General features: G+C 48.1%; 1 protein-coding gene across 2 annotated transcripts; it reads left to right on the top strand.

Moving 5' to 3' along the window:
- Nucleotides 1–1,042: 1,042 nt before the first annotated feature.
- Nucleotides 1,043–27,111, top strand: MEX3B (mex-3 RNA binding family member B). 2 transcript variants are annotated; one of them, XM_053273161.1, is made up of 5 exons: nt 1,043–1,168; nt 1,600–1,739; nt 10,415–10,633; nt 22,787–23,079; nt 24,153–27,111. In XM_053273161.1, the coding sequence occupies exons 1-5, from the start codon at nt 1,151–1,153 to the stop codon at nt 25,679–25,681; spliced, it is 2,199 nt and encodes a 732-aa protein (XP_053129136.1). In that variant the 5' UTR covers nt 1,043–1,150; the 3' UTR covers nt 25,682–27,111. The 2 variants fall into 2 exon arrangements, with proteins under 2 accessions (XP_053129136.1, XP_053129137.1); XM_053273162.1 differs by lacking the exons at nt 1,043–1,168; nt 1,600–1,739; nt 22,787–23,079 and having other exon boundaries at nt 10,484–10,633.
- The last annotated feature ends 788 nt before the right edge of the window (nt 27,112–27,899 follow it).

Genomic DNA, 27,899 nt, shown 5'->3' with positions numbered 1-27,899 from the left:
ACGAGATCAGCGAGAGAAGCAGTGCAGGGGAGTCTCTGGCTCTGTTATGCTTCGCGTATGCACTTGCAGTATGTTTCCCAGACTGCTTTATTGTTATGCTTTTCAAGCAAGAGGACGCATGAAGAAATGAACTGGGGTATAGGCTGCTTTCTGAGAAAGCTCCTTTCTGTTTTCTGGCTAGAATGCAAGACTGGCATCAAAGGGGCTGGGAGTCTAATCGTGGCAGCTTAAGTGGTTCCTCCATGTCCAGGTGCATTCTACCTCTGACTACCAGCTTCTGGGAACAAACGAGGAGATATGGGAACTCCAGCATGCCCAGCTTGTGAGATCTCCAGGGCCATCTGGCTGGCCAGAATGCTGGACTTAGGCCTGCTTGGTCTATGCCTGCAGGAGAACGAGGCAGCAGAGCGGACTGATTTTGAATATTCACTCCTGTAAAACCCTCCGGCAAGCACTACACAAGTATAGCAGGCAGAGAGAGTCTGAACATGTCCTCTTCCTGCTGTGTTAGTTTTCTACTTGCAAGATGCCTTTTATGTAGGGAAGCAAAGGTGTAATAAGTGTATATTGGATGACTGATTGATTGATTAGGTTTATATACTGCCTCAGCCAGATGGCTCTAGGCTGTTCACAGAAATAAAACAGATAGAAAACAACTAATTAAAACGAAATTAAAACCAATTTAAAATCATTCAAGTACTCACTAATGGCCAGGTTAAAAACATATGTTTTTAGGGCTGTTTTAAAGGCTGTTAATGGCACAGTGGGGAAATAACTTGCCTAGGAAGCAAAGAGTTGCTGGTTCAAATCCCCGCTGGTATGTTTCCCAGACTATGGGAAACACCTATATCAAGCAGCAGTGATATAGGAAGGTGCTGAAAGGCATCATCTCACACTGTGCGGGAGGAGGCAACGGTAAACCCCTCCTGTATTCTACCAAAGACAGCCACAGGGCTTTCTGGGCGCCAGAAGTCGACACTGACTCAGCAGCACAACCTTAAAACTCTTAAACCTCTAATATCCATAGGGAGCATATTCCAAAGCCCAGGAGCAACTACAGAGAAGGCCTGATCACGAGTCACTGCCAGGCAAGCTGTAGCCAGAGACAGACCTCTCCTGATGCCCTTAAAGTGCGGTGGGGATCACACTGATGAAAGCGCCCTCCCAGGTAACCCAGTTCCAAGCCATTTAGGGCTCTAAAGGTAATCTAGACTCACAAGCCACATACCTGTTCCTTTAGCGCAGGGATTCTCAAACTTGGGTCCTCAGGTGTTATTGGACTTCAGCTCCCATAATCCCCAACCAAAGGCCACTGAGGCTGGGGATTATGGGAGCTGAAGTCCAATAACACCTGAGGACCCAAGTTTGAGAATCCCTGCTTTAGCGGGAGTGCAACCCCGTCCAGAAGAGGAATAAGGAGGGAATTCCTAAGTGTAATTCCAGCCCTGCAGTCCAAAGTGGTACAATCCGTTCTACCACTGGTAGTGGGAGTTTTGAAACCCATTCTGTTGCACACGTCAACCAGGCCTGCGATGGAAAGTGATATGACCCAGCAAGGCAACTTCTGATGGAGGATGTTTGTTTACATCCCTTGCTCAGGTTGATTTCAGGAGGCTGCCGAATTGGGGTGGCTCTACACTGACCAGTGCAGAAAGCAACGGATCTGGATGCTGCTGGGAAGAGCCAGCAGTTCTGTCCAACAAGATGCATCCCTTCCGGAACTCTTGGGGACCAATCAGGTGCCAAGTTTCACTTTTCCGAGTGCACAGATAAAAGAGGTACCTGGGTTGGTTGGGGCACCATCATCTTCACGGGAGGCTTCAGGTACTAGCTCCTCAAAAGTGCCCATTCCTGCAAGTATTTGTTTGTTTCCTGCTCTTCCTCCAAGGAGTCCAGAGCAGTGTACACAGTTATGCGTACCCTCACAACAACCCTGTGAGGTAGATTAGGCTGAGAGAGAAGTGACTGGCCCAGAGTCACCTAGCAGGTTTCATGGCTAAATGGGGATTTGAACTCAGGTCTCCCCAGTCCTAGCGCAACACTTTAACCACTACACCATACTGTCTGTTTGTCTGTGGCAGCGTGCAGGTTCCTTCTCCCTGTCGCACCTTAAGAGGAAACTTATGAAACAAAATATCTCCTCCCAGAAATAAGATAAAAGGTTATAGCTAAGAGGGGAAATGCAATTTAAAAGTGGACACCTAAATATTGAAGAATAAAAATAGCTAGTCTGTTTTTCTGTTGTATCTTCAGGACTAATTGAAATGCACAAAGTTCTTGGAAATATTTTGGGATGGCATTCAACATGTCTGGTTCCCAGTGTAAGCTCTTCCTTGGTTTGCAGCTTAATGAGGAATTCTGAGGGAACCCAAAAGCTTGCTTAAAAGTTTGTGTCACTTTGGTTGGTCCTAATAAAAGTATTACTAGATGTGGTTAGTGGAATTTTCTAACAGGCCAACATTCAAATATTGGATTGGACCAACACAGGTACCTAGTGATGTCTGTGTTTCTCTGGATGGAGGTCTGTGTGCTTACATTCTCTCCCAGTTTCCTCAGCTCTTTTTGGTATAAGCTGTTTAAACCATCTGGTTCTATGCAACCTTCAAACGACTAAAGTTCTCCTGCTTTCTTGCTACTGCAAAATATGACGACAGGGAAACAAACAGACTTCAAAAAAACAGACTTCATAATGACTCATATTTCTTGCCTTGCTTAAGTTTGTTTTGCAATCCCCCCTCCCCCGCCATCTCAATCTCTTGGGAGACCCATGCACTCTTTTAAAGTTTATGGTGTGTGGAACACTTTTATTTTATTTTTTAAACGTATTTTCGAAAGAAATATGGCTCTAGCTTTCAGATCTGATGTCAACTTGATTTATAACCTCCAATGCAATTGTGAGGTTGTATACGAGCTTTAAGTTCCACTTGACGTCGGCTTCAAATCAAGGAGTCGAACCATGAAATATTTGGGTTCATTTTCAGCTCGGGATCTGCAGTAACTGAAGTTGGTCCTGTCTGAAAATGGGTTGAACCAAATCAACTCTGGATCTGTCCAGGTCCAATTCCTCTCTGCTATGTTATTGACTACAGCCAGGTGGTCAATTTCTCTCTGATATTCTTCTGCGGTTAGGATCCAGGACTTCGGGTCCAAGCAGTTTTCTACTGCATTGATAGATTGATTGGAAAAGGTCATAGCTAGAGCTCTTTCTCTCTCCAGGTGTAAAGTGTTTAGGACCAAATCCCATGGCTGTTGTGTGGATGGGTATCACTGCTGTCAGAGACTGACTAGCCTGTGAGTTTTCATTGGCTTTGTAAAAATATTTCAGAAGTTGCTGTCCAGCAATGGAATTTTTCCGTCAGTGACTGTATGTCCTGAATTTCCCAGAAGTCTCTTGGCAGTTGCTCTCAGGAAAGCAACAAGAAGGCCTCCCCCTGCCCCCCGGCTTTTATATTTATATATATATATATATATATATATATATATATATATATATATATATATGGGACACCTGCCCCTTGATAATTTAGAAACAATCAATACAAAACCAAATAAACAGTTTAATAACATTAAACAATTAAAAACATTTAAAAACAATTTTAAAACTCTGAAAGGCCAGACCAAACAAATAGGTTTCAAGGGCTCTCTTGAGGTCTCAAAAGAGAGTGTGCAATCAATCAATCAATCAATCAGTCAATCAGTTTTTATTACAGCCGTTGGCCAGCCAAGAGATAAAAAAATCAGAATAACAAATATAACTAATATACACAAATAATAACTGATAATAACACACAATAAAACAGTATACAAGCATCCAGGATAGATTACTTTAAAAACAGTAAAACAGCTCCTCAAATTGAGACCTTAATCTCATAGCAATATAAGGGGGGGGGGAATTCAGGGTGAAAGAGACTCACCCCCAATTCAACCCAAATCCGAATGCCATTTTGAGGCCCATTGTGCTTGGGAAGGGGCCTCAAAATGGTGCTCACCCCTCCCTCCGGGAGAGCTGGTCTTTAGTTCACAAAGGGAGAGAACTCTTGAAACTCCATTCTAGCCAATTTCAGAAGAGAGTATGATGAGGTTCCATCCCAAGTCCCACTCAGAACAGGGAGCCTTCTGGCCAGACAAGGTGACGGAGGGGGATGCACAGTTATCAGGTATGTTTCATTTGCATAGAAAGCGGAGCATAGTGGCGCAGTGGTAAAACTGCCGCCCTGTAACCAGAAGGTTACAAGTTCGATCCTGACCAGGGGCTCAAGGTTGACTCAGCCTTCCATCCTTCTGAGGTCGGTAAAATGAGTACCCAGAATGTTGGGGGCAATATGCTAAATCATTGTAAACCGCTTAGAGAGCTCCGGCTATAGAGCGGTATATAAATGTAAGTGCTATTGCTATTATACGGTGTGTGTATGAGAGAGTGTGCTGCCTTGAGAATATGTAATAATGAAGGGGCAAGGTATAAATATTTGTAATTATTAAAAAATGAGGGAATTATTGTCCCTAAAATGCCACATAGGTAATAGTAATACACAGGATCTTTGTGATTCCCACCTTTTTCCCCTTGGCTTTTTGTTTCTACATAATTCCTCCCCTCTGCCTACTTTCCCCTAAGAATTATTGTCTGTCTGTCTATCATATATGTATTTCCAAAAGAGCTGGAAATGTTGTTATCCTCCTGAATGCATAACTGGAGCACCTGCAGATGAGAGGGAGGTACCAGCAGATTCTGGGATAAACCACAGATACTTCGGTTTCACAAAAATCTTAAGAGGAAAAAGCCCAAACTGCCCCAGTGTAACTCAAGCGAGCGGAATGTTCCCAGACTCAGAGGGCAGTTAAAAGACAACCATGTGGGCGGAGCTAATGGAACTCAGTGGCAAGGAGTGGGGGAGGTGGGTTTGGACCAAAAAAGCAGGAAATTTCTCAGCTTGATGAATACTCTCTGAAGACAGTCACAACCTCTTCTGCTTCCAACCACCTTTCACCATCCTCTGGCATAGGCTCAGCTAACACATGTGCACCAGGGATATACTGCAATATTTTATTGCGGGTCCGTGTGTGTGTATGCACATGTGTTTGCAAGTCTAGCAGTATCTTACATTCTCACCCTGTCTACAGGGCTAATTCGGTGAGGAAAATGCTTTTAAGACTTCAGTCCCAACTAGTTAATGTCTCCTTTGGCAAAGCCTAGAGAAATCTGTGTGTGCTTTGCCGAGGATTTAAATCTAGACAGCGGTCTCCTTGCGCGTGGCAATGTATTATGATGAAACGAAACTAAGTAAGCACAGGCTCCCTTTGCTTTGTAGCTGCCATTTAAGATCCAGACTCTCGTGATTCAGACTCCTGCAGCTGACAGAGGAGTGCTGAGAAATGAGGTCTCTTTGTGTGTAAGAATGTTGCTCTCCTGAACTTCTTGCCGTCGTAAATCTTCCTGATTAACAGTCAGCATAACATCACAATCGGATTCAAGAAAGCTCCGGCATGCATTGGACTAGAATGCTCGGCTCTCCTCCGGAGTAAGGAAGGAAAACAAAAACCGGTCTCTGTTTTCCTTGCTGAGGGCCAACTACCTGCCTGCCCTTTAACGCTTGACTACACAAAGCTTAAGTAAATGTTTATAGAATCCATCCCTAACAGTCACTCCATCTTCCCCGCTGCCTAAACCGTCCCACAGTTGTGCCTCTCTCTGTTTCAGTCCACCTCCTTCCACTCCAGCCTAGTAGTAGATGTTGCCGCTTCTGTGGCGAACTCCTTCACCGTTTGGAAAAGGAGGAGTAAGCCAAGACTAAATATTGCCCAACTGCTAATGCCTGAGGTGCATTTTTTGTTGTGGTGGTTCAGAGTTAAACATTCTAGGTGGGCTTCCACCCTGCACCTGAAAAAGTGAGCCCTAAAGCCCTTGTCACATGCTGCATCCACTGCGTGTACAATCTGTGTGCTGAGTAAACATGACTGTTGATCTGTACTTTCAGTGTGCATGCAATACGTGCAGTCTGTTTGATGCATTTTCGAGTGGTCAGGTCCTGACTTGACTTTCATGTGAAAAGTCATTTGTGCAACTGAAACTCTCTTCCATGGGAAGGAAGCTCTGTGTGTGTGTGTGTGTGTGTCTGTGCGGTAGGTTAGGCTGAGAGAGAAGTGACTGATCCCGAATCACCCAGTAAGTTTCATGGCTGAACGAGGATTTGAACTCGGGTCTTCCCAGTCCTACTCCAACCACTACACCATGCTGGCTCTTAACAGCATCCTTCCAGGCTCCAGATAATACTTGCATGGAGTTCTGTTTGCAACTTGAAAAATCCCCACCCATTATAGTGGGGGAATGCAATGAAATAGAGCAGAAAGGGGGGATTTTTTAAGCTGCAAATAGAACTCCATACTAGTATTATCCAGATCTCAGAAGGATGCTGTTAATCAAGAGCCAGTGTGGTATATTAGTTTTATTTATTTATTTGATTGTTATACCGTCCTTCCGAAATGGCTCAGGGCAGTTTACAATTAAAACAGAAACCATTAAAACCAATAACAATTAAATATAAATATAAACACCAATTAACAATTAATGGATAGAGTGTTGGATGAAGACTGGGAAGGACCCGAGTTCAAATCCCCATTCAGCCATGAAACTCACTGGATGACTCAGGGTCAGTCACTTCTCATCCTGAGGATGCACATAACTGTGTACACCACTCTGAGTTCCTTGGAAGAAGAGTGGGATATACATGTAAAGAAAAAGTCAAATGAAAAAAACAGTATAAATTTATTGTTGATTAACAAAACAAATTTAATGGGCAAGCCTTTTAGGCCTTCTGCAGCTGCTCTTTTGTAACAGGAAAGGAATGCGGGGGGGGAAGATAGATATTATTATTATTATTTATTATTTTGCATTTATATCCCGCTCTTCCTCCAAGGAGCCCAGAGCGGTGTACTACATACTTAAGTTTCTCCTCACAACAACCCCGTGAAGTAGGTTAGGCTGAGAGAGAAGTGACTGGCCCAGAGTCACCCAGCAAGTCTCATGGCTGAATGGGGATTTGAACTCGGGTCTCCCGGTCCTAGTCCAGTACCCTAACCACTACAGCACGCTAGCTCCCACCCCTGCTCTCCACAACTCTTTACCCAGATGGCAAAGGCAGAAGTTAGGAGAAATCCACACATTAACAGATCAAACCCTTAGTAGCACCAACAATGCAAAACCTATAACAGTATAAATAGTTAACCAGCGAAACCAAACCAAAAAAATCAAAACACAAACTACCTTACTATCAACTTCCTAACAGTTACTATCAAAGAGGACCCACCAAATGCCCTTACCGTTATAAACACGAACCATGTTTACATAACATGCAAAGCCGCCGGAACCTAAATAGATGCCAAAGCCCAATATGTTCAAACGTGTGGAAATGCATTCAATATTAATAAAATATTTCATTGCATGAGGTTACAAAAATAATAGCGTAAGGACGACTGAAATGCCTGGTGCAGACTGCCCCTCAAGCCCATGAGGACCCACAGTTCCTCGGCTGGCCTGCCCCTAAATCCACCCCGGCAAAGAGAACTTCCCCCAAATCAGCTGAGATGGTGTGTCAACAAGCAAGTGGGAGGGCAGGACTCTTCCAGGCAGGCTGGTGGGAGAATGCAGTGACTGGCCAGTTTCCAGTGATGTGGCGTGAATCACAGCCCTCTCTCTCTCTCAACTGTGTGAGCCCCCTGCAGAAGGTGATAGTCCAAGGAGTGAGAAGTAGAAAGTCAATGGCAATAGAGGTTTGGCATCTCTTCATGGTTGCCTTTGCAGAATAAACAGACTCTGGAGGCTTTCCCACCAGCAATGTCTCCAGGGAGGAGAACTGGTCTTGTGGCAGCAAGCATGAATGGTCCCCTTGGTTAAGTAGGGTCCACCCTAGTTTGCATTTGAATGGGAGACTACATCTGAGCCGCTATTCCCCTTAAGGGATAGGGCCACGCTGCCAGTCCGTGTAGACAGTACTGAGCTAGATGGACCAAGGGTCTCTACTCGGTTTAAGCAGCTTCCTATGTTCCTACGTGTGTGGCAAGAAGTGGGTTGCTTTTGTAGTCGTGAGTGGAGATGCTTCTGTGTGTTTAGCTGCCATTACAATATTAAATGAAATAATGGCTTCATTCAGCGGGTTCTTCCGGGGATTTCAGGACTGGGAACATAGATAGGAAACGGTCAGATATCAAGTTGAACCATTGGTCTATCTAGCTCAGGAGTGTCTACATCAGGGGTTAGCAGCCTGTGATACCCCAGATGTTGCTGAACTACATCATCCCCAGCCACAACTCCCACAGTAAAGAGGAAAGCTGGTCTTGTGGTAGCAAGCATGAATTGCCCCCTTTGCTAAGCAGGGTCTGCCCTAGTTTGCATTTGAATGGGAGACGTGTGAACACTGTAAGATATGGGGCTGCTCTCTGAAGAACACTTGCATGCAGAAGGTTCCAAGTTTCCTCCCTGGCAGCATCTCCAAGATAGGGCTGAGAGACTCCTGCCTGCAACCTTGGAGAAACCACTGCCAGTCTGTGTAGACAAAACTGAGCTGGATGGACCGATGGTCTGACTTGGTAGAAGGCAGCTTCCTATGATCTTATCTGGAGTACCACAGGTTGGGAACCCCTGGTCTATACCAGGGATTCCCAACTTAGGGTACTAGTTAAAGATGTGTATGGAACGGGATTTGTTTTCTGTTCTGAGCTTGGAAAGGAATGCAAATCCCCAGAAGTTCCATCAGAAAAATCAGGCAAGCCAGTTGTTCTGACGGAACGAGCTCAGAACACTTCAAGTGTTCTGAGCGCAATTTTAGCAGGCTCTTGTTCCCTTGCTCCCACTTTTTGGCACTGGCCAAAAAACCAGAATATTTGAAGGGTGTTCTGATTCAAGCTCAGAACACTCGAAAGGGCATATCCCGAGCTCAGAATGTTCTGCACACCCCTAGTACTAGTATCCCGAGTGGTCCATGAAGAGATCCCAGGGGTCCCTCAGAGCCTTCCTGCCTCCCCACGTGGCTCATAAGCAGTCTTATTGAAATTAATGGGACAATCTTACTTCAAATGGGAGTAACTTCAAAAAGCTTATTTCAGTGGGAATACTCATGAGTAATAGCCATGGAATTGTGCAATGGGGAAATAATGTGCCTAGCGACCAAGAGGTTGCCGATTCAAAGAAACAATAACAATAATGATTATTTTTATTTTAACAAAATAAATACTACTGCTTCTTTGTATTTTGTACTGTTTTATGCTTGTGTTTTAAATTTTCAATCAGATTTGTTTTATATTTTAGCTTAATATTTTAATTGTCATTTTTACAAACTTGTTTTTAAATTCTGTGTAAACCACCTTGGGATTGTTTTAATGAAAGGCGGTATATAAACTTAACAATAAATAAAATCCCCACTGGTATGTTTCCCACACTATGGGATACACCTATCTCGGGCAGCAGTGATATAGGAAGATGCTGAAAGGCATCATCTCAAACTGCGCGGGAGATGGCAATGGTAAACCCCTCCTGTATTCTAACAAAGAAAACCACAGGGCTCTGTGGTCGCCAGGAGTCGACACCAACTCGACTTTACCTTTACTCATGGGTAACGTAGCCTACAGTAGATGTAAGTCAGTGACTGGAGCAGCCTGACTCAGAACAGTAACATTTAAATTTGTGTGTGCGTGTACACACACACACACACACACACACACACTCTCTAGCTCTATGGGGTACCTGAGCTAAAGGTTTAGTGATAGAAGGTTGTTGGGTCAACCAACGGTCATCACTGACTGGCATTGGCTCTCCAAGGTTTCAGGCAAGAGTCTCTCCCAGACCAACCTGGAGATGCTAACTTGGAGATGCTGCACACAAGCATACAGATACAAGTTATTGTGTCTGGGGATGATAGGAGTAATAGTTCAGCAACATCTGGGACCCCCAGTGTAGACACCCCTGAGCTAGATGGACCAATGGTCTGACTTGACCTAAGTAGCTTTCAATGTTGCTCTTAAGGTCCGTGCAATCACATCAGTGGTCAGTTCTGAGAAGGGAAGGGGGAATTAGTGTACAGGAATGGAGAGAGGACCCCTGCAAGACTGTTCTCGATTTCCTAAGCCTAGTTAGGAGATCTGGAACAGTTCTGCCTGCACCAGGCTCTAAGCCTTACCTTGAAGTGCAGCAGGGAAGAAGGCCATTTGTGTGAGGCAGATTTGACTGTGCAGTGCTTCAGATTTTCCCCTGACCTTACAGCGCAGGGTGAAGAGGGGGGGAAACCCAAAGATTCTTCATGTGATCTGACCATAATTGGGGCCTACAGTTCCAGAAACATCCTCAGCATTATGGTTTATTTCTGGCTTTGCACTGGAAGCACAAATCATGTGGAATCTGTTCCTGTTTATATTGTGTCTCAAACAGCCCAGCCGGAGCCTCTTGCCAAACGACACGGAAGGGGGCGGGCAAGGTCATCACGTCTGATACCCTGGCAGAGGGAGAAGGTCTCAGGGAAGCACCTTGGGACAGCTTGGCGGAAGAGGTCTGCAGCGCCCACGTGCGGAACCTGGCAGTGCTGACGCTATCGGTTGATGGCCGCATGGAGGAAGCCGGAGGGTGTGCCGACAGACCATTCCATGACAGGTAAGACTGTCCCATGGCTTCGCCAGCGTAACAAATGCAGGCAGCGGTTTATCTGTGCTGTCTACACTGACCGGCGGCAGCAGCTTCAGGGTTTCAACGGGGTCTTTCTCAGCCCTGCCTGAAGAGGCCAGAGATTGGACGTGGGACCTTCCAATATATAGCTACCACTGAGTTATAGTTCTGAGCTACCCTGTTTCCCCGAAAGTAAGACCTAGCAGTAATTTCTGATGTACCGCTAATATGCCCTAGTGCATTTTTTGGGGCTAAAATTAATATAAGACACTGTCTTATTTTCGGGGAAACACGGTATAGCCTGATGAACTATATATAGTCCTGAGCTATATCCTGATGAACGTAGGAAGCTGCCTTGTACCGAGTCAGATCACTGGTCCATCTAGCTTAGTAATGTCCACACCGGGGGGTTCTCGATCTCTTTATGCAAGAGTACCCCTCCCTTCTGTTGCAAACTTTCAAGCCAGATACCCCATAGATTGTGTGTGTGTGTGTGTGTGTGTGTGTGTGTGCACGCACGCCTTCTTTCCTTCTCTAATGTGGAGAGAAGCACTGTGAGTCCTTGGTTGGCTTTGGATAGCTGGGCCGTCCGATGCAGTGCGGAGAGCCATCCGCCTCGGGAGTGGAGCACGTCCGGAAGGGGTGGGCTTCCCAGCGGCACCTGCTGGGCCACTGTGTGAGACAGGATGCTGGACTAGATGGGCCTTGAGCCAGATCCAACAGGGCTGTTCTTATGTTCTTGTGTAATGTTACAGTTATGAGACAGACTACTCTAGTCACTGGCTTACGTCCAGACTAGGTTCGTCCATAAGAATAGAAACTATGGGACAAGTTTACTTGCCCAGGGCTAATTTCAATGAGAGTGCTAATTTTCTGAAGCCAGTCAGAAGGGTACGCTGAGCTTCAGCACATAACCAGCCACTAAGGAGCAGGGGAGGAGGGTTTTCACCCCTCCCCTCTTCTGCAGCAGACATATTGCCGAGGGTGCATCAGCTTCAGATTGGGAACAGATGGGAACGCAGCAGAGCTCCAAGTACCCTCTAGGAGCCTTTCAAATACCCCTAAAGGTACTAGAACCCCTTGTTGGGAACCCCATCCCCTGAGGAGAATATCTTATAGTGCTCACAAATGTAGTCTCCCATTCAAATGCAAACCAGGGCAGACCCTGCTTAGCAATGGGGGAAATTCATGCTGGCGACCACAAGTCGAGCTCTTCACCCTGTTGATCATGTGAATTGCCCTAAGGAGCCCTCTCGGCCTTTCTCTGCACTACCAGGCAGGCTCACGCTTCCCTAGCTATAGACTGCAAAACTGAGAATAAACAGATTTCCACAGACCCCAGTGGAAAATCTCCAGCCCTCCCCGCTCTGCTCCGAAGGACAACAAGTCTGCCCTGAGCGCCCTGCCCACCCCACTTGGGGAATATTTTTTACAGCAATCCTCTGTTATGATAAACATCTCCCCAGCACACCGCATGTGGAGAGTGAGGGTTACTGATGCTCTGGACTTGGGAAGCATGAAGGAGAGCTGGTCTTGTGGCACCAAACATGAATGGTCCCCTTTTGCTAAACAGGGTCCACCCAGGTGTGCATTTGAATGGGAGACCATGTGTGAGCATTGTAAGATATTCCCCTCAGGGGAAGAGGCCGCTCTAGGAAGAGCACCTGCCTGCTTGCATGCAGAAGGTCCCAAGTTCCCTCCCTGGCAGCATCTCCAAGACAGGGCTGAGAAAGACTCCTGCCTGCAGCCTTAGAGAAGCTGCTGCCAGTCTGTGTAGACAGGACTGAGCTAGATGGACCACTGGTCTGACTCGGTAGAAGGCAGCTTCCTATGTTCCTAACACTGCACCTGCTTCCAGTTCCAATGAGGTATAGTGGTTAGAGTGTTGGACTAGTACCAAGGATTCCCGAGTTCAAATCCCTGTTCAGCCACGAAACCCACTGGGTGACTCTGGGTCTGTCTTTTATCTCTCAGCCTAACCTATCTCACAGGGTTGTTGTGAGAATAAAAATACCCAGGTTATTTTAATAACGGTTTAAAATAACCATGTTGTTGTTGTTCCTCTGTGCTCCTTGGAGGAAGATTGGGATATAAATGTAAAAAATATATTTGTTAGAAAGCAGAGTTGCAAATACTTGCAAATACTTGGCCAAGGGAACAACAGCAGGAGAGAGGGCATGCCTTCATCTCTTGCCTGTGGGCCCCCCAGAGGCATCTGGTGGGCCACTGTGGGAAACAGGATGCTGGACTAGATGGGCCTCCTTGGGTCTGATCCAACAGGGCTGTTCTTGTGTTCTTCTGTGTATCTGAAAGGCAGTGCTGTTACTTATTAATTTTATCAGGTTCCTAAGCAAATTTATCTACATTCTGTCACTGTGGTGTGACCAAGAAACAAAACCCATGATAAGGCTATACAGATAAGTCTAATCTAGAGTCTCAGTAGCTCAGGGGTCACTAAGAACAAGGTGGAGGATTAGCCTCTGTCCTAATGATGCTTCTCCCTTTAGTTTCTCCCATACAAGTTTGCACTGGGCGTAGTGACACGATGCTTGGACACTGCTCAGTTTAAATTTATTTACAATCTGCTCTTCTTCCAAGGAGCCCCAAGCAGCCTACGTGGTTCTTTTTACCTCTACTGACTGAACAAAGAGGCACCTTTTTAAATGGTGGTTCTCTTATATTTAGCAGGGGGAGAGCAACTGGCCCTATCCAGCCCCAGCACAGCATCCCTCCAGTGACTGTTGTTGGTGTCTTTGTAGACTCTGAGCCCTTTCGGGATAGGAAACCATCTTATTTACTTATTTCTCTATGTCAACTGCTTTGAGAACTTTTTTATTGAAAAGTGGTATGCAAATGTTAGTAGTAGTTAGTATCATCCTCACAACAATCCTGCGTGGTGGGCTCAGCTGAGAGGTAAGCATCCAAGCGAGAATCACCCTGGCATTTTTCACACAGGGCTTTTAGCCCGCATCTCCTCCAGAATGGAGGCGGGGCCAAAGTCTCTGCAAGCTATCAGGGGGCACTTCACACATGATTCAGGTTTTTCCTTGTGCATTAGAGAGTTACCTGATTTATATACAAGGTTTAAAAAATCCACTTTTTGTGTCATGTTTGGGGGCAACTTCAAACTCCTGCTAACTTGGCAAAGAGGCACGTTTTTAACGTAGTTATTCTCTTTATTTAGCAGGGGGAGAGTAAATGGTCCTCTCCACCCCCAGCACAGTACCTCCAGTGACAGTTGCCGGTGTCTCTCCTATGTTTCTTTTTAGATTGTGAACCCTTTGGGGACAGAGATCCATCTTATTTATTTGTTGTTTCTCTGTGTAAACCACCCTGAGCCATTTTTGGAAGGGCGGTATAGAAATCGAATGAATAAATAATAATAATAAATAAACAAACTCGCCATAAACACGCTGTAAAGCCTGCTGAGTGAAAAACGCCCCTGTGAAATTCATGGCTGAATGAGGATTTGAACTCAGTTCTCCCTGGTTCTAGTCTAAAAACCAATATCCTACACTGGCAGGGTTGAGCGCACTGAAGCTGATTCCTGGGATAAATGATCCATGCATCCACTAGTAAATCTACGAGATTGCACAAGAGACCTACTCATCCCAATCTGTTCTTCATTGTAAGGCCTGGGGGCTTATGGTAGCCCCCATCAACCCTAAGTGTGGCTACCTGACTAGTCATCTCCTGGGCCTGTGTGAAGCTTTGACCAAAGCTGGATGAATCCTCTGCACAACACCTCCCTGCCCGCCCACCCATCCCCAAGACCAGGTGGAGGCCACCATTTCCACCACGCTGGGCTGCCTGCACTTCTTTACCCAGAGTTGGTGGGACTCCTTTAAGGGAAACTGAGCCCTCTTGAGCCCCTGCACCATCTTGGAAGGTATGCACAGAGTGCTGGGAAGCGTAGTCCTTTCCAGTACTCTTTTCCACAGAGCTCTTGGGTCTGTCTCTCTTCAAGGGCCTTCCCAACACTGAGAAAAGCACTATACTGTACAGAGGTCAGCAAAAATGGGAAATGGCTTTCTCACACTGAAGATTTCTTGCCAAAGCGCCCCCACCCATTGAAAAACAGTGAAGATCACTAGCCTAATATCATCACCAGTGTGTGATAAATGCCCCTATACAGAACAAAGGACAGGCAAAAGTTAAGCCCATTTATGGCCCATCAGTTGCAATATGAGAGTGAAGCCTGTGCTTCAAGTCCAATTGATTTTGAAAGTAGAAAAGGGTTGAGTGTGGGGTGGAATTATGCCTCCAGTTGGTGGGGGTGGGGGAAATGAGAGACCATGGGCTTTTAAAATATTTGGGGGGAACTAACTGAACCCTTCAAGTCACCTGGCTGGTTATTAATGCATGGCAGGCACGCAATTAGCTCTTCAGAAGTCAATTTCAGGAAATTGTGTGAAACAAGGTGGAAAATTGACTGGGTCATTTACAAAAAGCTCTACACTCCATGCCCCCACTCCAGGCACTGGGGGGGGGGGGAAACAACCCCAGACAAAAGCTCTATCCCACAGAAGCCAGCTTTGATCTCAGAAGGCCTAAAAAAGTTTTAAGCACTTTTTGTTGTTGTTGCATGAGCATCAACATATCTATGGCAGGAAGCAGGGGAGAGACAAACGTTTTGTTAAGGTGATTCCCAAATTGAGCTCTTGGTGCCCTTTGTTGCTAACCTCAAGGGATTTCTGCAAGGTAAGAAAAGAAAATCTCAGCTGGGTTTGATGCAGACTGGAGTAAAAAGTTTGGAAAATAAATATTTGTAAAGGAGGTATTTGCAAAAGACTCTGCTGCATCTGTGGCTTAGGAATATAGGAAGCTGCCTTGGTCCATCTAGCTCAGTATTGTCTTCACAGACTGGCAGCGGCTTCTCCAAGGTTGCAGGCAGGAGTCTCTCTCAGCCCTGCCCTATCTTGGAGATGCTGCCAGGGAGAGAACTTGGAGCCTTCTGCATACAAGCCTGCAGATGCTCTTCCCAGAGCAGCTCCAGGGGGAATATCTTACAGTGCTCACATGTAGTCTTCTATTGAAATGCAAACCAAGGCCTATCTAAGGGGACAAAGCATACTTGCTACCACAAGACCAGCTCTCCTCCCTATTGTATTTATCTCCTTAACAGTAAATCTTGAAAATATCTAGAAATGCTACAGCACATCCAATAGACTTGCCAACTACCCAAAATACATAAAAATAAAGGATTGCCGCTGCTTGTCTTCGAGGCTGCCTGGAGCTTCTCACAGCATGGAGCTCAGCATGGCTGTCCATCAAGTTGCAGCTCAAGGCACAGTAACGGTGGTCAGTTCAAAAGCTGGGAACACTATGAAGTACATGGGACCCTTGACATATGTTTGGATTTTGGAAGGAGCTGTTTGCAAGCATCTTAGATAAGTCCGTTAGAGTGTTGGACTAGGACCATGGAAACCAGAGTTCAAACCCCCATTCAGCCACGAAACTCACTGGGTGACTCTGGACCAGTCGCTTATCTCTCAGCCTAACCTACTTTACAGGCTTGTTGTGAGGATAAACATAACCATGTACACCGCTCTGGGCTCCTCAGAAGAAAAGCAGAATATAAATATAAAAATAAACAAACTGGATAGGGCAATGTGGTTTATTGACTCAAATGCTTCTCTTGTAAAAGTATTCAGGCTTGAGGGTTATACAGGAACCTTTGTCCATTGTCAGCTATCTAATAAGTACTGTGAGACTTTAAAATCTGCATACCAACAACTACAAATTGTTTAGTGATACCTTTTAAAGACAACTACTGCATTTACCTAAATCCAAGACCAGGTTTTTAGAAATGGAAAGGTGGTCTTAAATTAAGAGTCGTCCTCCTTTCGGGTAGCTACAGCTATAACCTATATTTAACCTCTATTTATTAAGTGGGTCGCCTTAAATTCAGAGTCATCTTCTATTCGGGTAAATACGGTACACTTATCTTAGTAGCCACTTTCCTGGACTAGGGTCCACTCCTTCAGATGCATGAAAGGCTTTTGCCTGTAACCCTATTCACACATTATGCTGAATGCACATGAATAGGGTATAGCAGGTGAATAAGACCCATGTGATTTTTAAAATCCTTGCCAGTATACTGGGCCCCTTCCCCATTTTCTCCTCACAGCAGCCCCATGTTGAGAGGTAATGCCAGGTTCTAGGAAGGAGAGCAGATCTTGTGGTAGTGAGCATGACTTGTCCCCTTAGCTAAGCAGGGTCTGCCCTGGTTCCATATGAATGGGAGACCTGATGTGTGAGCACTGTAAGATATTCCCCTCAGGGGATGGAGCCACTCTGGGAAGAGCAGAAGGTTCCAAGTTCCCTCCAAGGCAGCATCTCCAAGATTGGGCTGAGAGAGATTCCTGCCTGCAACCTTGGAGAAGCTGCTGCCAGTCTGTGTAGACCAGGGATTCTCAACGTTGTGTCACCAGATGTTATTGGACTTCAACTCCCATAATCCCCAGCCCCAGTGGCCTTTGGTTGGGGATTATGGGAGTTGAAGTTCAATAACATCTGGGGACCCAACGTTGGGAATCCTTTGTATAGACAATACTGAGCTGGATGAACCAATGGTCTGACTCAGTATATGGCAGCATCCTATGTTCCTAGATGGACTAAATGGTCTGACGACTCGGTAGACACCAGCTTCCTATGTACCTGATGCTCTAGCCTTCCCACTGGGTTTTCTATCCAGAGCCATGCCTTCAAACTCCACTCCTCAGTCATACCACAGGCTCCTGCTACTACCAGCTTCAGCAACCTGTACTGCAGACTGGGAGGACAGGCCTATAAATGGCTACTAGTCTGAGGGCTATAGGCCATCTCCAGCCTCAGAGGCAAGATGCCTCTCAATGTTAGTTGCAGGGGAACAACAGCAGGAGAAAGGGTGTACCTTCACCTCTTGCCTGTGGGCTTCCCAGAGACATCTGGTTCACACACACACACACACACACACACACACACACACACACACACACCGCCGTGTGAAACAGGATGCTGGACTAGATAGGCCTTGGGCAGTATCCAGCAGGGCTGTTCTTATGTTCATTGCTATTTTGACTGTAAATTCTTTTAGTGCCCCAGAAAGCTGGGGGGAGGGGGGTTTCCAAGGGTTAAAATACCAGCCAAAATCATGCCACCATCCTTTTTCTTTAAGGAGAAATTATACCAAATATTTTGTGCAATCAACAAAAATGCAAAGGGGGGGGAGACTGAGAGAGCGAGTGCACACATCTTTTAAATAAAGATTATTCTAGACTTTCCCCAGAAGAACCTGCCGGACAGGCAAGGAGAGAGGGTCAATCTGCTTGTTGCTGATATGATGTCCTTGTTAGAAAGCATCTGACTGGAACCTTGTAGAACATGACAACATCCTGAGGAAATAACAGGTTGCAAAGCATCTTCAGCAATTACCTGCGACGGCTTCACACTTACATGTGCAGGCAGCTGACCAAATACACCCACAGTCTCTCGCTGTGAGACTTTGTGCTAGCAAGCGGTGGCTTCCGAACGCGTCTCCTGGAAATAAGGAAAAAATAAGCTATTCCATCGGCAGCAAAAGCTGCCAACTTTCTGGGAATGAGGAGACGCTCAGTCTAGGTCAGACCAAAATGCCGCCCCCATTTTACGAACATAGGAAGCTGCCGTATACTGAGTCAGACCATTGGTCTAAGTAGCTCAGTGTTCAGCCATGCAACTCACTAGCAACAGCACAACCATGTACACTGCTCTGGGCTCTCTGGAAGCAGAGTTCCGTGCTTGGACCATCCTGACTCAAAACGGAGCATTTCGAGTGTTCCAACCTCAGAACAGAACGCCCTTCAAATGAAGGGCCTGTTCCGAGCTCAGAACGGAACGACCCCGTTCCAAGTCGAAATGTTTCGAGCACTCTGGTCGCCATTTTGCATTTCAAAATGACGTTCTTTGGGCTTCTGTGCACACGCAGTAGCCATCTGCATGGTCAGCACCACCATGCAAATGGCTGTTGCATGTGCGCAGAAGTCAGAGTCCAAAATGGCGCTCGGAACGTGTTGAGTGTGCCGACCTCCTTCCAGCTGAACTAGCTCGGGCAGTTGTTCCAACAGAATGTTGTGGACATTTGTGTTCTGTTCCAAGCTCAGAATGGAACGCAAATGTCATTCTGTGTGCATCTCTGTTGCACTATAGTGCTAGCTATCTCAAAATAGTGCCCTTCAAATATATAGCCCCATTTTCAGGCTCCAGAAGTAGCAGGGTATTATTTGGGGGGTTTGGGGGGGTCATTTTGGAGGACGAAGGGGAAAGGAACTCCTATGTAGTAGCATGTTTCTCTTGGTAGCAGGTGGCTGCCATTTATATCCCAGAATGCCCCTGTAGCATCGCTCTGAGCGGCATTCTGGGATATCATGATGGTGGCTGCCCACCAGTGGCTGAAGAGAGGAACATCAGTGCTGAAAGCAAAGGGGGAAAAGGTAAATCTGGGGGTATGTTTCACCCCATCTTTCTCAGGCTCAGAATCTTGGGAATGTTTGCGTCAACCTTCTAGTTTCCTCCATTGTGGAGTTGAGTTTCCTTCTGCCAGCAGATCAATTCCATTGGTATTTTAAGAAGGGCAGTAAAAAAATCCTCCTTTGTCATCAGGCTTTTGAACTGTAACTAACTGATGGAAGAGTTAATACTGTCACCTGCTCTTAAGTCATTTCATTGGCTGGTTTTACTGGTTTTAATTCTGAGTATAATGTGGCATTTTTAATGTATGTTAGCTGCTTTAAAAGACCTCTAGGTCACAGGGTATGATTTAAAAACAAACAATAAAAAAAAATAGCAGTGATGTTGCATTAGCTCACTATGCCAGTAATTCCCAGGCTGCAAGCTGGGACACACTAGAGAGAACTGCTAGAGAGAAAATAAATTAAGTAATTAAAGGCTCCTGTGAGAGGCCAAAGTACCCGCCCCCGTAAAGGCTGTGTGCTTTGTGATTCGCTGCTGTGGACTAGTTGCCTTCCAATCAGCCTCCTTGCGATACTGATTTTGTGACCCCAAACAGACAAGCAGCAGGATTGCCTTCTGCTGGAGGAGTCAACCTGATGGGCCCCTGCATGAGTCACTGCCCTAGCTGGCCTGCTGTGGGCAGGTAACTTCTTCCATCGGATGTGGTCGGAACTGGATCAATCGGTCCAGATATGGCAAAGTAATTTTCTCTTGGAGGATTCGACTTGATTGGTCTCTGCTTGAGTCACTGCCTTGGGTTCTTCTGCTGGGGGAACAGGTTAATTTTGCTACACCTTTGTATGAGATCAGATTGGACCATTCAGTCATCCCCATCATAAAGCAGCCAGAGATTGCTCATCCCTAAAGGCGGCTGCCTGTTGCATTTCTGAATGAGTTGCTGCTTTGAGCTGGCCGCCTTCAACTGAAGAGATGTACCCACAATCGTAGACACAGTGGTCTCATTTGAGGGTAGACCTTACTGCAGAAGTAAACCTGCTAACTGGGCAAAGAGGAACCTCTTGTAGTGGGGTTCGCTGACAGCTAGCAACTGTCCCTGGGCAGCCAGCCCAGGATAGCATCTTCCCCGGTTGCTATTAATGGTGTCTCCCTTTGTGTCGGCTTTCCACGCAGAAAGTCCCAGGTTCCATCCCTGGCATCTTCAGGTAGGGCTGGGGAAGAGTCCTGCCTAAAACCTTGGTGCGCTGCTGCCAGTCAGAGTGGACAATACTGGGAGGGATGGACCAAGGCTCTGGCTCAGAAGGCAGCTCCCAACTTTGTGTGTGTGTGTGTGTGTGTGTGTGTGTGTATTTATTTTAAAAGGCGACGCTATATAAACATTGTGGTGGTGATACTTCTATTGAAAAACTGTTTGAGAGCCGATGCATGCTTTCCTGAGCGCAAGCCCCACTCAACACAATGCGGCTTACGTTCAAGTAACCGTGCGCTGGCAGGTAGGTAAGGACGCCTCCCACGTTTCGTTCAGCAACAAGCGCGCCTCGTTTCCCAGCGCCGCACAAAGTCTGCAAGATTCCCTCCTTTGTCTTCTGCAAGCCTCCAAAACCACCTTTAACGCCCGCCCCCTTTCCGTGCTGAGAGGTTGGTGGCGGCCCCTCCTCCTTGTCCTCCCCCCCCCGTGCACGTGGCTCCCGGGGGCGGAGCCGAGCGTGCCTTCGCCAGGCCAGCCTCTCTCAGCAGCTGAATGGGACGCGCGTCCCCCCAGCCCTGCGTAAAAGAGGAAGGCGCCGAGTGCGCATGTGGGGACCCCCTCCCCCCCAGTGACGGGCAGGGCGCAGGCGTGAGCTCTTCCTATCCGGCCCAAGCGAGTGGTGCTTCTTCCTTATTTTCCCACCCCTTTCTTTGCAAATTTGTTGGCTGCCAGGCGCAGCGGAGCGGGGGGGTTCTTTCTTGCTAGCAACAAAGACACGCGCTTGCCAGAAACCGACCAATAGACTTCTAAGACTCCTTCCTCCCGCCCGCTCCTTTCTTCTCAATTGTTCTGGGGAGATGTTGCTACAAAGGAAGCTAGAATGTTTGCGCGCGGCTTCCAGTTTTGCTCCGAGTGTGACATTTTAGCCACGTTTCCAGCTGGGACCGCACGATCCATGCCGCTGTGTTTTGTTTGTTTGTTCGTTCTTGGATCTGCGTGTGCTGCTGTGTAGTGGGTGGGTGTGGGCGCGCGCGCTCCCGCTTGCGTGCGTGTTGTGTGTTTTGCATCCCAGCGTAACGTGCAAAAATCGAAGGAAGGCGCAGAGCATTGCTGGCGTCTGCTAGCAGAAAGCAGGCTTCTTTGACCTAGCAACCTTTTGCCACCGAGCTGGAGTGGCTCTGATGGGGGGGTGGGAGTGGCCTCTTTCTCGCTCTCTTCACGTACTCAGAGGCTATAGCTCCAGGCACAGTTGAGATGGTTCAAGCAAATGGGTGTGATTTGGGGAGGTTGCAATTAAAACCCTGGTTTGTCCTGCACAGTTTGATTTCCCTTCCCCCAATCCCAAGAATATGAGCAGGGCATGGAGAGGTGAACGCGCGCACCCTTTCACAGGCACTGTCAGTGCACGAATGACATGCGCACAAACATGTACGCACACGCACACCCCTTTCTCCTGTTGTTGCCGCTGTCAAATCGCCACGCGTGGCCGCTTTAGAAGGCGCGTACATGGACTACCACCACCACAAGTGGCTAGCATGAATCCTTTCCGCCAGGTCTTCTTTAAAAAGCTGGGTGGGGGGGGCCGACGGAGGGGGATCTACCCCTCCCCACTTTAAGATGCCCCCACCCAATGATGCGGCTGGCTTGCAACGAAGCGCCCTGCGGATCACCATTATTGTTCCGCGGCTAATCTGCAGGGATCGGGAGCTTTCTCTCGATCCTCTATTTTTATTTGTTTTTTAATTGTTCTGCATTAGACAACAAAGAAAAGCGGAGCCTTGCCTTCAAGGGGCGGTGCCTAGCAGCCCAAGGCCCGCCTCTCCGCGCCGCCAGCGGCCAATGCCTTTGCGCGGGGGGCGCTGCCGGTGCCGCCTCCACGCCGGCCGCTCTCGCTGCAGCGCTCGGGTGCCTCCCCTCCCCCCTCCCGCCCCTTTCTCCAGCGCTGTCTGGCTGCAGCACAGGCTCAGACAGAAAAAAAAGGAGGAGGAGAAAGCAAGTGAGGGAGAGAGAGAGGAGAGGGGAGGGAGGGGGGAGAGGAAAGAAAATCGCTGAGTGAGTGGAGGCTGGGAGGGGCGCCTTAAAGAAACGCTGCCATCGCCTGGCGTTGTGGCTAGCAAAAGAACTCAAGGGGGGGAAAAAAGCATCGGAGCGCCTCTCTCCATTATCTGCACGCCCCCACCAGCCCCACACCCCCCCCAGGCGGGCAGGGAAAAAACTTGGGGGGGAGTCGTGGGGGGGTGTCTTGGAAAGCATCTTATAAACCGGATTGCACTGAAAAAAAGAAAAGAAAAGAAGAGATTTCATTTTTTTTTAAGGCACAAGGAAACTACAATTGTCCCCCCGCGCGCACACACACACACAAGCCAGAACAAGGATCTACTTCCCGGGGTCTCTCCAGTGCCGCTCTCGTCTCCGTTTCCTCCTCTGTTGCTGGCTGGCCATCTGCCTTCGCTTCTTCCTTTGTGTCTGATTTTTTTTTCCTCCCCCTTTCCTTCCTTCCCCCACGGCTGATCCGAGCGCAGGAGGGAGAGGAAGAGGAAGGCGCGATCCCACACATCCACCGGGAATATGCCCAGTTCGCTGTTTGCGGACATGGAGAGGAATGGGAGCGGAGGCGGAGGCGGCGGAGGGGGAGAGACCCTAGATGACCAAAGAGCCCTTCAGATCGCCCTGGATCAGCTCTCCCTCCTGGGCTTGGACAACGATGAGACGGGCTCGCTCTACGACAACGAGCCGCGCAAGAAGAGCGTGAACATGACCGAATGCGTCCCCGTGCCCAGCTCGGAGCATGTCGCGGAGATCGTGGGAAGGCAAGGTGGGTGGACTCGCGCGCGCGGGTGGGAAGCGGAGGGCACTGCTCCGCGCTGCCTGCTTGGTGGGCTTCTCTCTCTCCCTCTCTTTTGTTATGGTTTTGACGTCTCAGGATGCCACCACGGCTCGGCCCCTCCGTCCGACTGCAGGGCGGCGGTGACGGCCAGCCGAGCTGCCTCTCCCTTCCCCCCTCCCGCCAGGCCACCGCTGTAGACAAAGAAAGTGAAGCCGAGCCGCGGCGGTGAGGGCGCATTTCGCATCCATGCCCAGCCAGATGTGCGCTGGCCTCACCTAGCGGCGTAAACGCTCCTCTCAGCCCCTCTGGGTCCCCCCCCTTTCAAAACCAAAACAAAGAGATGCATTTGCGGGGGGGGGGGCAAAACAGCCTTCCCGGGCAGCACCAGCCGTGGCCCCAGGTTTCTTTTTCCAATACTTGGAAACCCAAAAGGGTGTTTCCTTTCAGGGCAGGGCCAGGAGGTGCTGGGAACTGTGAAGGTGCCTCCCCAGACGCCGCATTACCAAGCGGGTGCCTTCAAGGAGCAGGGGCTGTGGGTGCTCTTTGTCTCCATCATCAGCCTTGCTTTTTAACCCGCTTCCCCCGCCCTCCACGGAATGTGCGGAGCACGAGCGTGCAACTGTTAATTATTTTGCGAAGGGGGCGTTGCACAGTCGCTGGAGATGCGCCCTGATTCCTGGGATCGTCCATTGGGTACTTGCACGCGATGGGTCAGTACCTTGACGTTTGGGCTGGCTTTTAAAGGATTAAAAAAAAAATCGTTAAGTAATTTCGCCCCTTTTATTATTTCTGCCCGACAGATCCCGGGTTGTTGTTTTTTGGAGGGGGGAGGCTGAAGATATTGGATGGCTCGGGTAGTGTGGAAATGGAGGTGTGTGCGCCGGCAGAAGCTGCCTGGCCTGGTACTTCTTTATTGGTCCTGCAAGTGGAACTGGAAGGGGAGAATTGCGAGGGATAAAAATGATGGGGGGGCGGACAGCTTTTGTTTGTGTCTCCGTTGCACCCAAAAATCCTGGAGGTGTAACCCGTGCTCTTGTTTCCCCTCCTCCTCCCGTCTCCAGGTTGTAAAATCAAAGCGCTGCGGGCCAAAACCAACACCTACATCAAGACCCCGGTCCGAGGGGAGGAGCCGCTCTTCGTCGTAACCGGCAGGAAGGAGGATGTGGCCATGGCCCGGAGGGAGATCATCTCGGCGGCGGAGCACTTCTCCATGATCCGCGCCTCCCGGAACAAAAACACCGTCTTGAACGGGACGGTGCCCAGCCCCCCGAACCTGCCCGGGCAGACCACCATCCAAGTTCGGGTGCCTTATCGGGTGGTCGGGCTGGTGGTGGGACCCAAGGGGGCCACCATCAAGCGCATCCAGCAGCAGACGCACACCTACATCGTCACGCCCAGCCGGGACAAAGAGCCCGTCTTCGAGGTGACGGGCATGCCCGAGAACGTGGACCGCGCCCGGGAGGAGATCGAGGCCCACATCGCCATGCGCACCGGCGGCATCATCGAGCTGACCGATGACAACGACTTCCACGCCAACGGCACCGACGTGGGCTTCGAGCTGAACGGCGGCGGCCCGGGCAGCCTCTGGAGCAAGCCCACGCCGCCGCCGCCTCCTCCTCCACCCCCGCCGCCGCCCCCTGTCCCCTCCAGCATCACCCCGACGCCGGGGCGCAAGCCCTTCTGCAGCTACCGCAACGACAGCTCCAGCTCGCTGGGCAGCGCCTCGACGGACTCTTACTTCGGCAACGGGAGCGTCAGCGGCGGTGGCAGCGCCCGCCTGGCCGACTACAGCCCGCCCAGCCCGGCCCTCAGCTTCACCCACCACAACGGCAACAACAACAACAACGGCTACGGCGTTTACGGAGGAGGGGGCGGCGGCGGCGAGGTCCTGTCGTCGCCCGAGTGCTGCGGCTCGGAGCTGCCGCCCGCCTTCGACTCCCCGCCGGGTTTCGACTTGGCTCCGGCGCCTCCGCCCGGCGCGCCTCTGCTCTGGTCGCAGTTCGAGCGCGGCCCCTCCTCGCCCAGCGGCGTGGCTTTCCCGGCCGGGGGCGCGGCGCCCGCCAACGCCAACCTGGCCTTGCTGGTGAGCGGCGGCCAGAGGCGTGGCGCCCCGGCCCCGACGCGCCAGTCCCCGCCTCTGCACGGAGGAGGGAGCGGAGGCGTGGCGCTGGCGGGCGAGCAGCATCCCCTGGCGCGCCGGGTGCGCAGCGACCCCGGGGGCCGCCTCATCGCCGCCGCCGTGGCAGCCGCCGCCGCAGCTGCGGCCGCCTCCTCCTCCTCGTCGTGCTCCTACCCGCTCTACGCCAACGGGCTGGGCTGCCACTTGCCCGGCCTGCCGTCCGACTCCTCGGCCTCCTCCTCCTCGTCGTCCAGCTCTTCCTCTAGCTCCTCCTGCTCTTCGTCCGGCATGCGGAGGAAAGGCAGCCGCGACTGCTCGGTCTGCTTCGAGAGCGAAGTGATCGCCGCCCTGGTGCCCTGCGGCCACAACCTCTTCTGCATGGAGTGTGCCAACCGCATCTGCGAGAAGACGGAGCCCCAGTGCCCCGTCTGCCACAGCGCAGTCACTCAGGCCATCCGGATCTTTTCCTAAGAAGCGCCCTCCTCAGACCGCCACCGCCTCCCTTTTCCAAGGTCTCCGACTGGCATATATACCTGCATATAAATATATATAATAGCCGTCTTGAGCTTTTAAAGCTGCAGTCTGCGCACATGCCCCCGCCTGGCCCACTCCCCCCAAAAGAAACAAAAGGAAGATCTGACTTTGCAGGGTGGTTGGTACCCCCGTTAGGATTCTTCTTCTTTTCTTTTTTGCATTGAGTGTACTGTAGCCTAGGATGGGTTTAAGGGGAATATTTGTAACATCATGATGCATGCTATAAATATTAAGGAACGACATGCTAGTATTAGACTAGTTTTTACACTTATCTTAACGCCAAGCTTCCAAAACACTTCTCCTTTTCTCTCTTAATCTGTCTCTCTTTCTCTCCCCTAAATTAAAGTAGGAAATGCATATGATGGGGTGTGCACAGTTAGTATAACGTGCTGGTAGTTGCTAGATTGCTTATTGAGAAAATAATTCTATGGAGGGATAACTTTTCTTGAAAGGGCAAGATTCCCCCCCTGTAAAAATTAATAATAATAATAATAAATAATAATAAACCTATGATTACTGCAGCTTTATCAAAGAAAAGAAGGAAAAAGGAAACTGTAACATATCTCTTATATATAGATATATATATATAAAATGTTTAAAGGTTTTAAAGATAAATTGCATTAATACAGATTGAAGTATTTTATTCTTTTTTGACTTGAAAAATTATATTTCATATTGCAAAGATGTTTACAAGTATTTTAATTTAAGTTCAGTGAACTTTTTTGTAGCTGGGTTAAATCTTTTTTATTTTTTGGTATGGCCTTATGGGCAAAGAACACTGTATTATTTTAATATCACACAATTGTGAATTGAATTGCAAAACCATAAAATGTGTAATGCTTTGACAGTATTCTGTTGGGATGGAGATTTTTATAGGTTCAGAAAAAATCTTTTAAATCTGCTTCACCCAGCATATTTTCTATTCAGTGATATAAAGCATATTTTATTCTATATTATTACAAAAATGGAAATGTCTAAGCAGACATCAAAAGGAACTGTTGATGCTTTCTAACATTTGTATAAATAGAATTCAGTGGAAATTACAAACAATTCTGTTGCACCACTATAGTTTAGTATTTCTATTTTAATACATTTGTTTATGTATATGTAGGTGATGTTACTTGATCTTAAATGTACTTTACTGAGCAAAGTTTAAAAACAAAGTATATTTTATTTTATGATAAAGGGCCTTTAACCTCATGGTCAAATACTAATATTATATTTGCTGAGACAAGATTTGAAATTGTATCAAGAGTTTTATTTTTCTGACATTTAAAGTTCTACATAATAAAGGTAAAACTTAAGTAATGGTGCTACTTCATGTTTTTTTAAGTATTTCTATATAAATAAAATATTACAGAAAAGCATCCAGAGTTTGTGGTTAGATGTTGGTATTCATTGATCGATTTTATTATTTTCTCTCTCTCCTACATTTGTGATGGCAAAATGCAGTGTCTCTTGACTGTGATGTTTCTATTTCTGAAAGTCTTTATAAGGGCTGTTTCACACATTACATGGTCACAGACCTGGGTTAGCCACTGAGCGTATACTGGGCAGGGGGAGCCCCAACTCATCCTTGCTCTGTTACATCCTTTCAAAACACACCATGTACAGTATGTACATTTTAGGAGTACACTCAGAGCACTTGAGCTGTACAATTAAGGCTGTAAATCTATGCACATTTATTTAGAAAGTCTTAATGAACTCAATAGGACTTGCTTCTGAGTAAGCTTGCATAAGATCAGGATGTAAAAGTGTAATGTGTGAAGTATCCCTGATATTTTTTTTTAAATGTTATGTGTACTGTAGGCCTGCACAACCTTTGCCCCATCAGGCTAAATGCAGCACTCCAGCCAACACATCAAGGGCTTGTTAAACTCTTCTTAACTGCCTGGGACTGCAAGATTATGGAGGCTGTCAATCACTTGGAAGGCCACAATCCAAATATGAGATGGGGCCATTGCTCAGTGGCGGAGCATCTGCTTTGCATGCGAAAGGTCCCAGGTTCAATCCCTGGCAACATCTCCAGGTCGGGCCAGGAAAGTCTCCTGCCTGCAACCTTGGAGAAGGTGCTACCAGTCAGTGTAGACAATCCTGAGCTAGATGGACCATTGGTCTGACTCGGTAGAAGGCAGCTTCCTATGTACATGGCTAG

This window comes from Hemicordylus capensis, chromosome 10 (assembly GCF_027244095.1).
Source record: "Hemicordylus capensis ecotype Gifberg chromosome 10, rHemCap1.1.pri, whole genome shotgun sequence".
NCBI lineage: Eukaryota > Metazoa > Chordata > Lepidosauria > Squamata > Cordylidae > Hemicordylus > Hemicordylus capensis.
The sequence above is the reverse complement of the archived record's forward strand: the minus strand, read 5'-3'. Positions and strand labels throughout refer to the sequence as shown.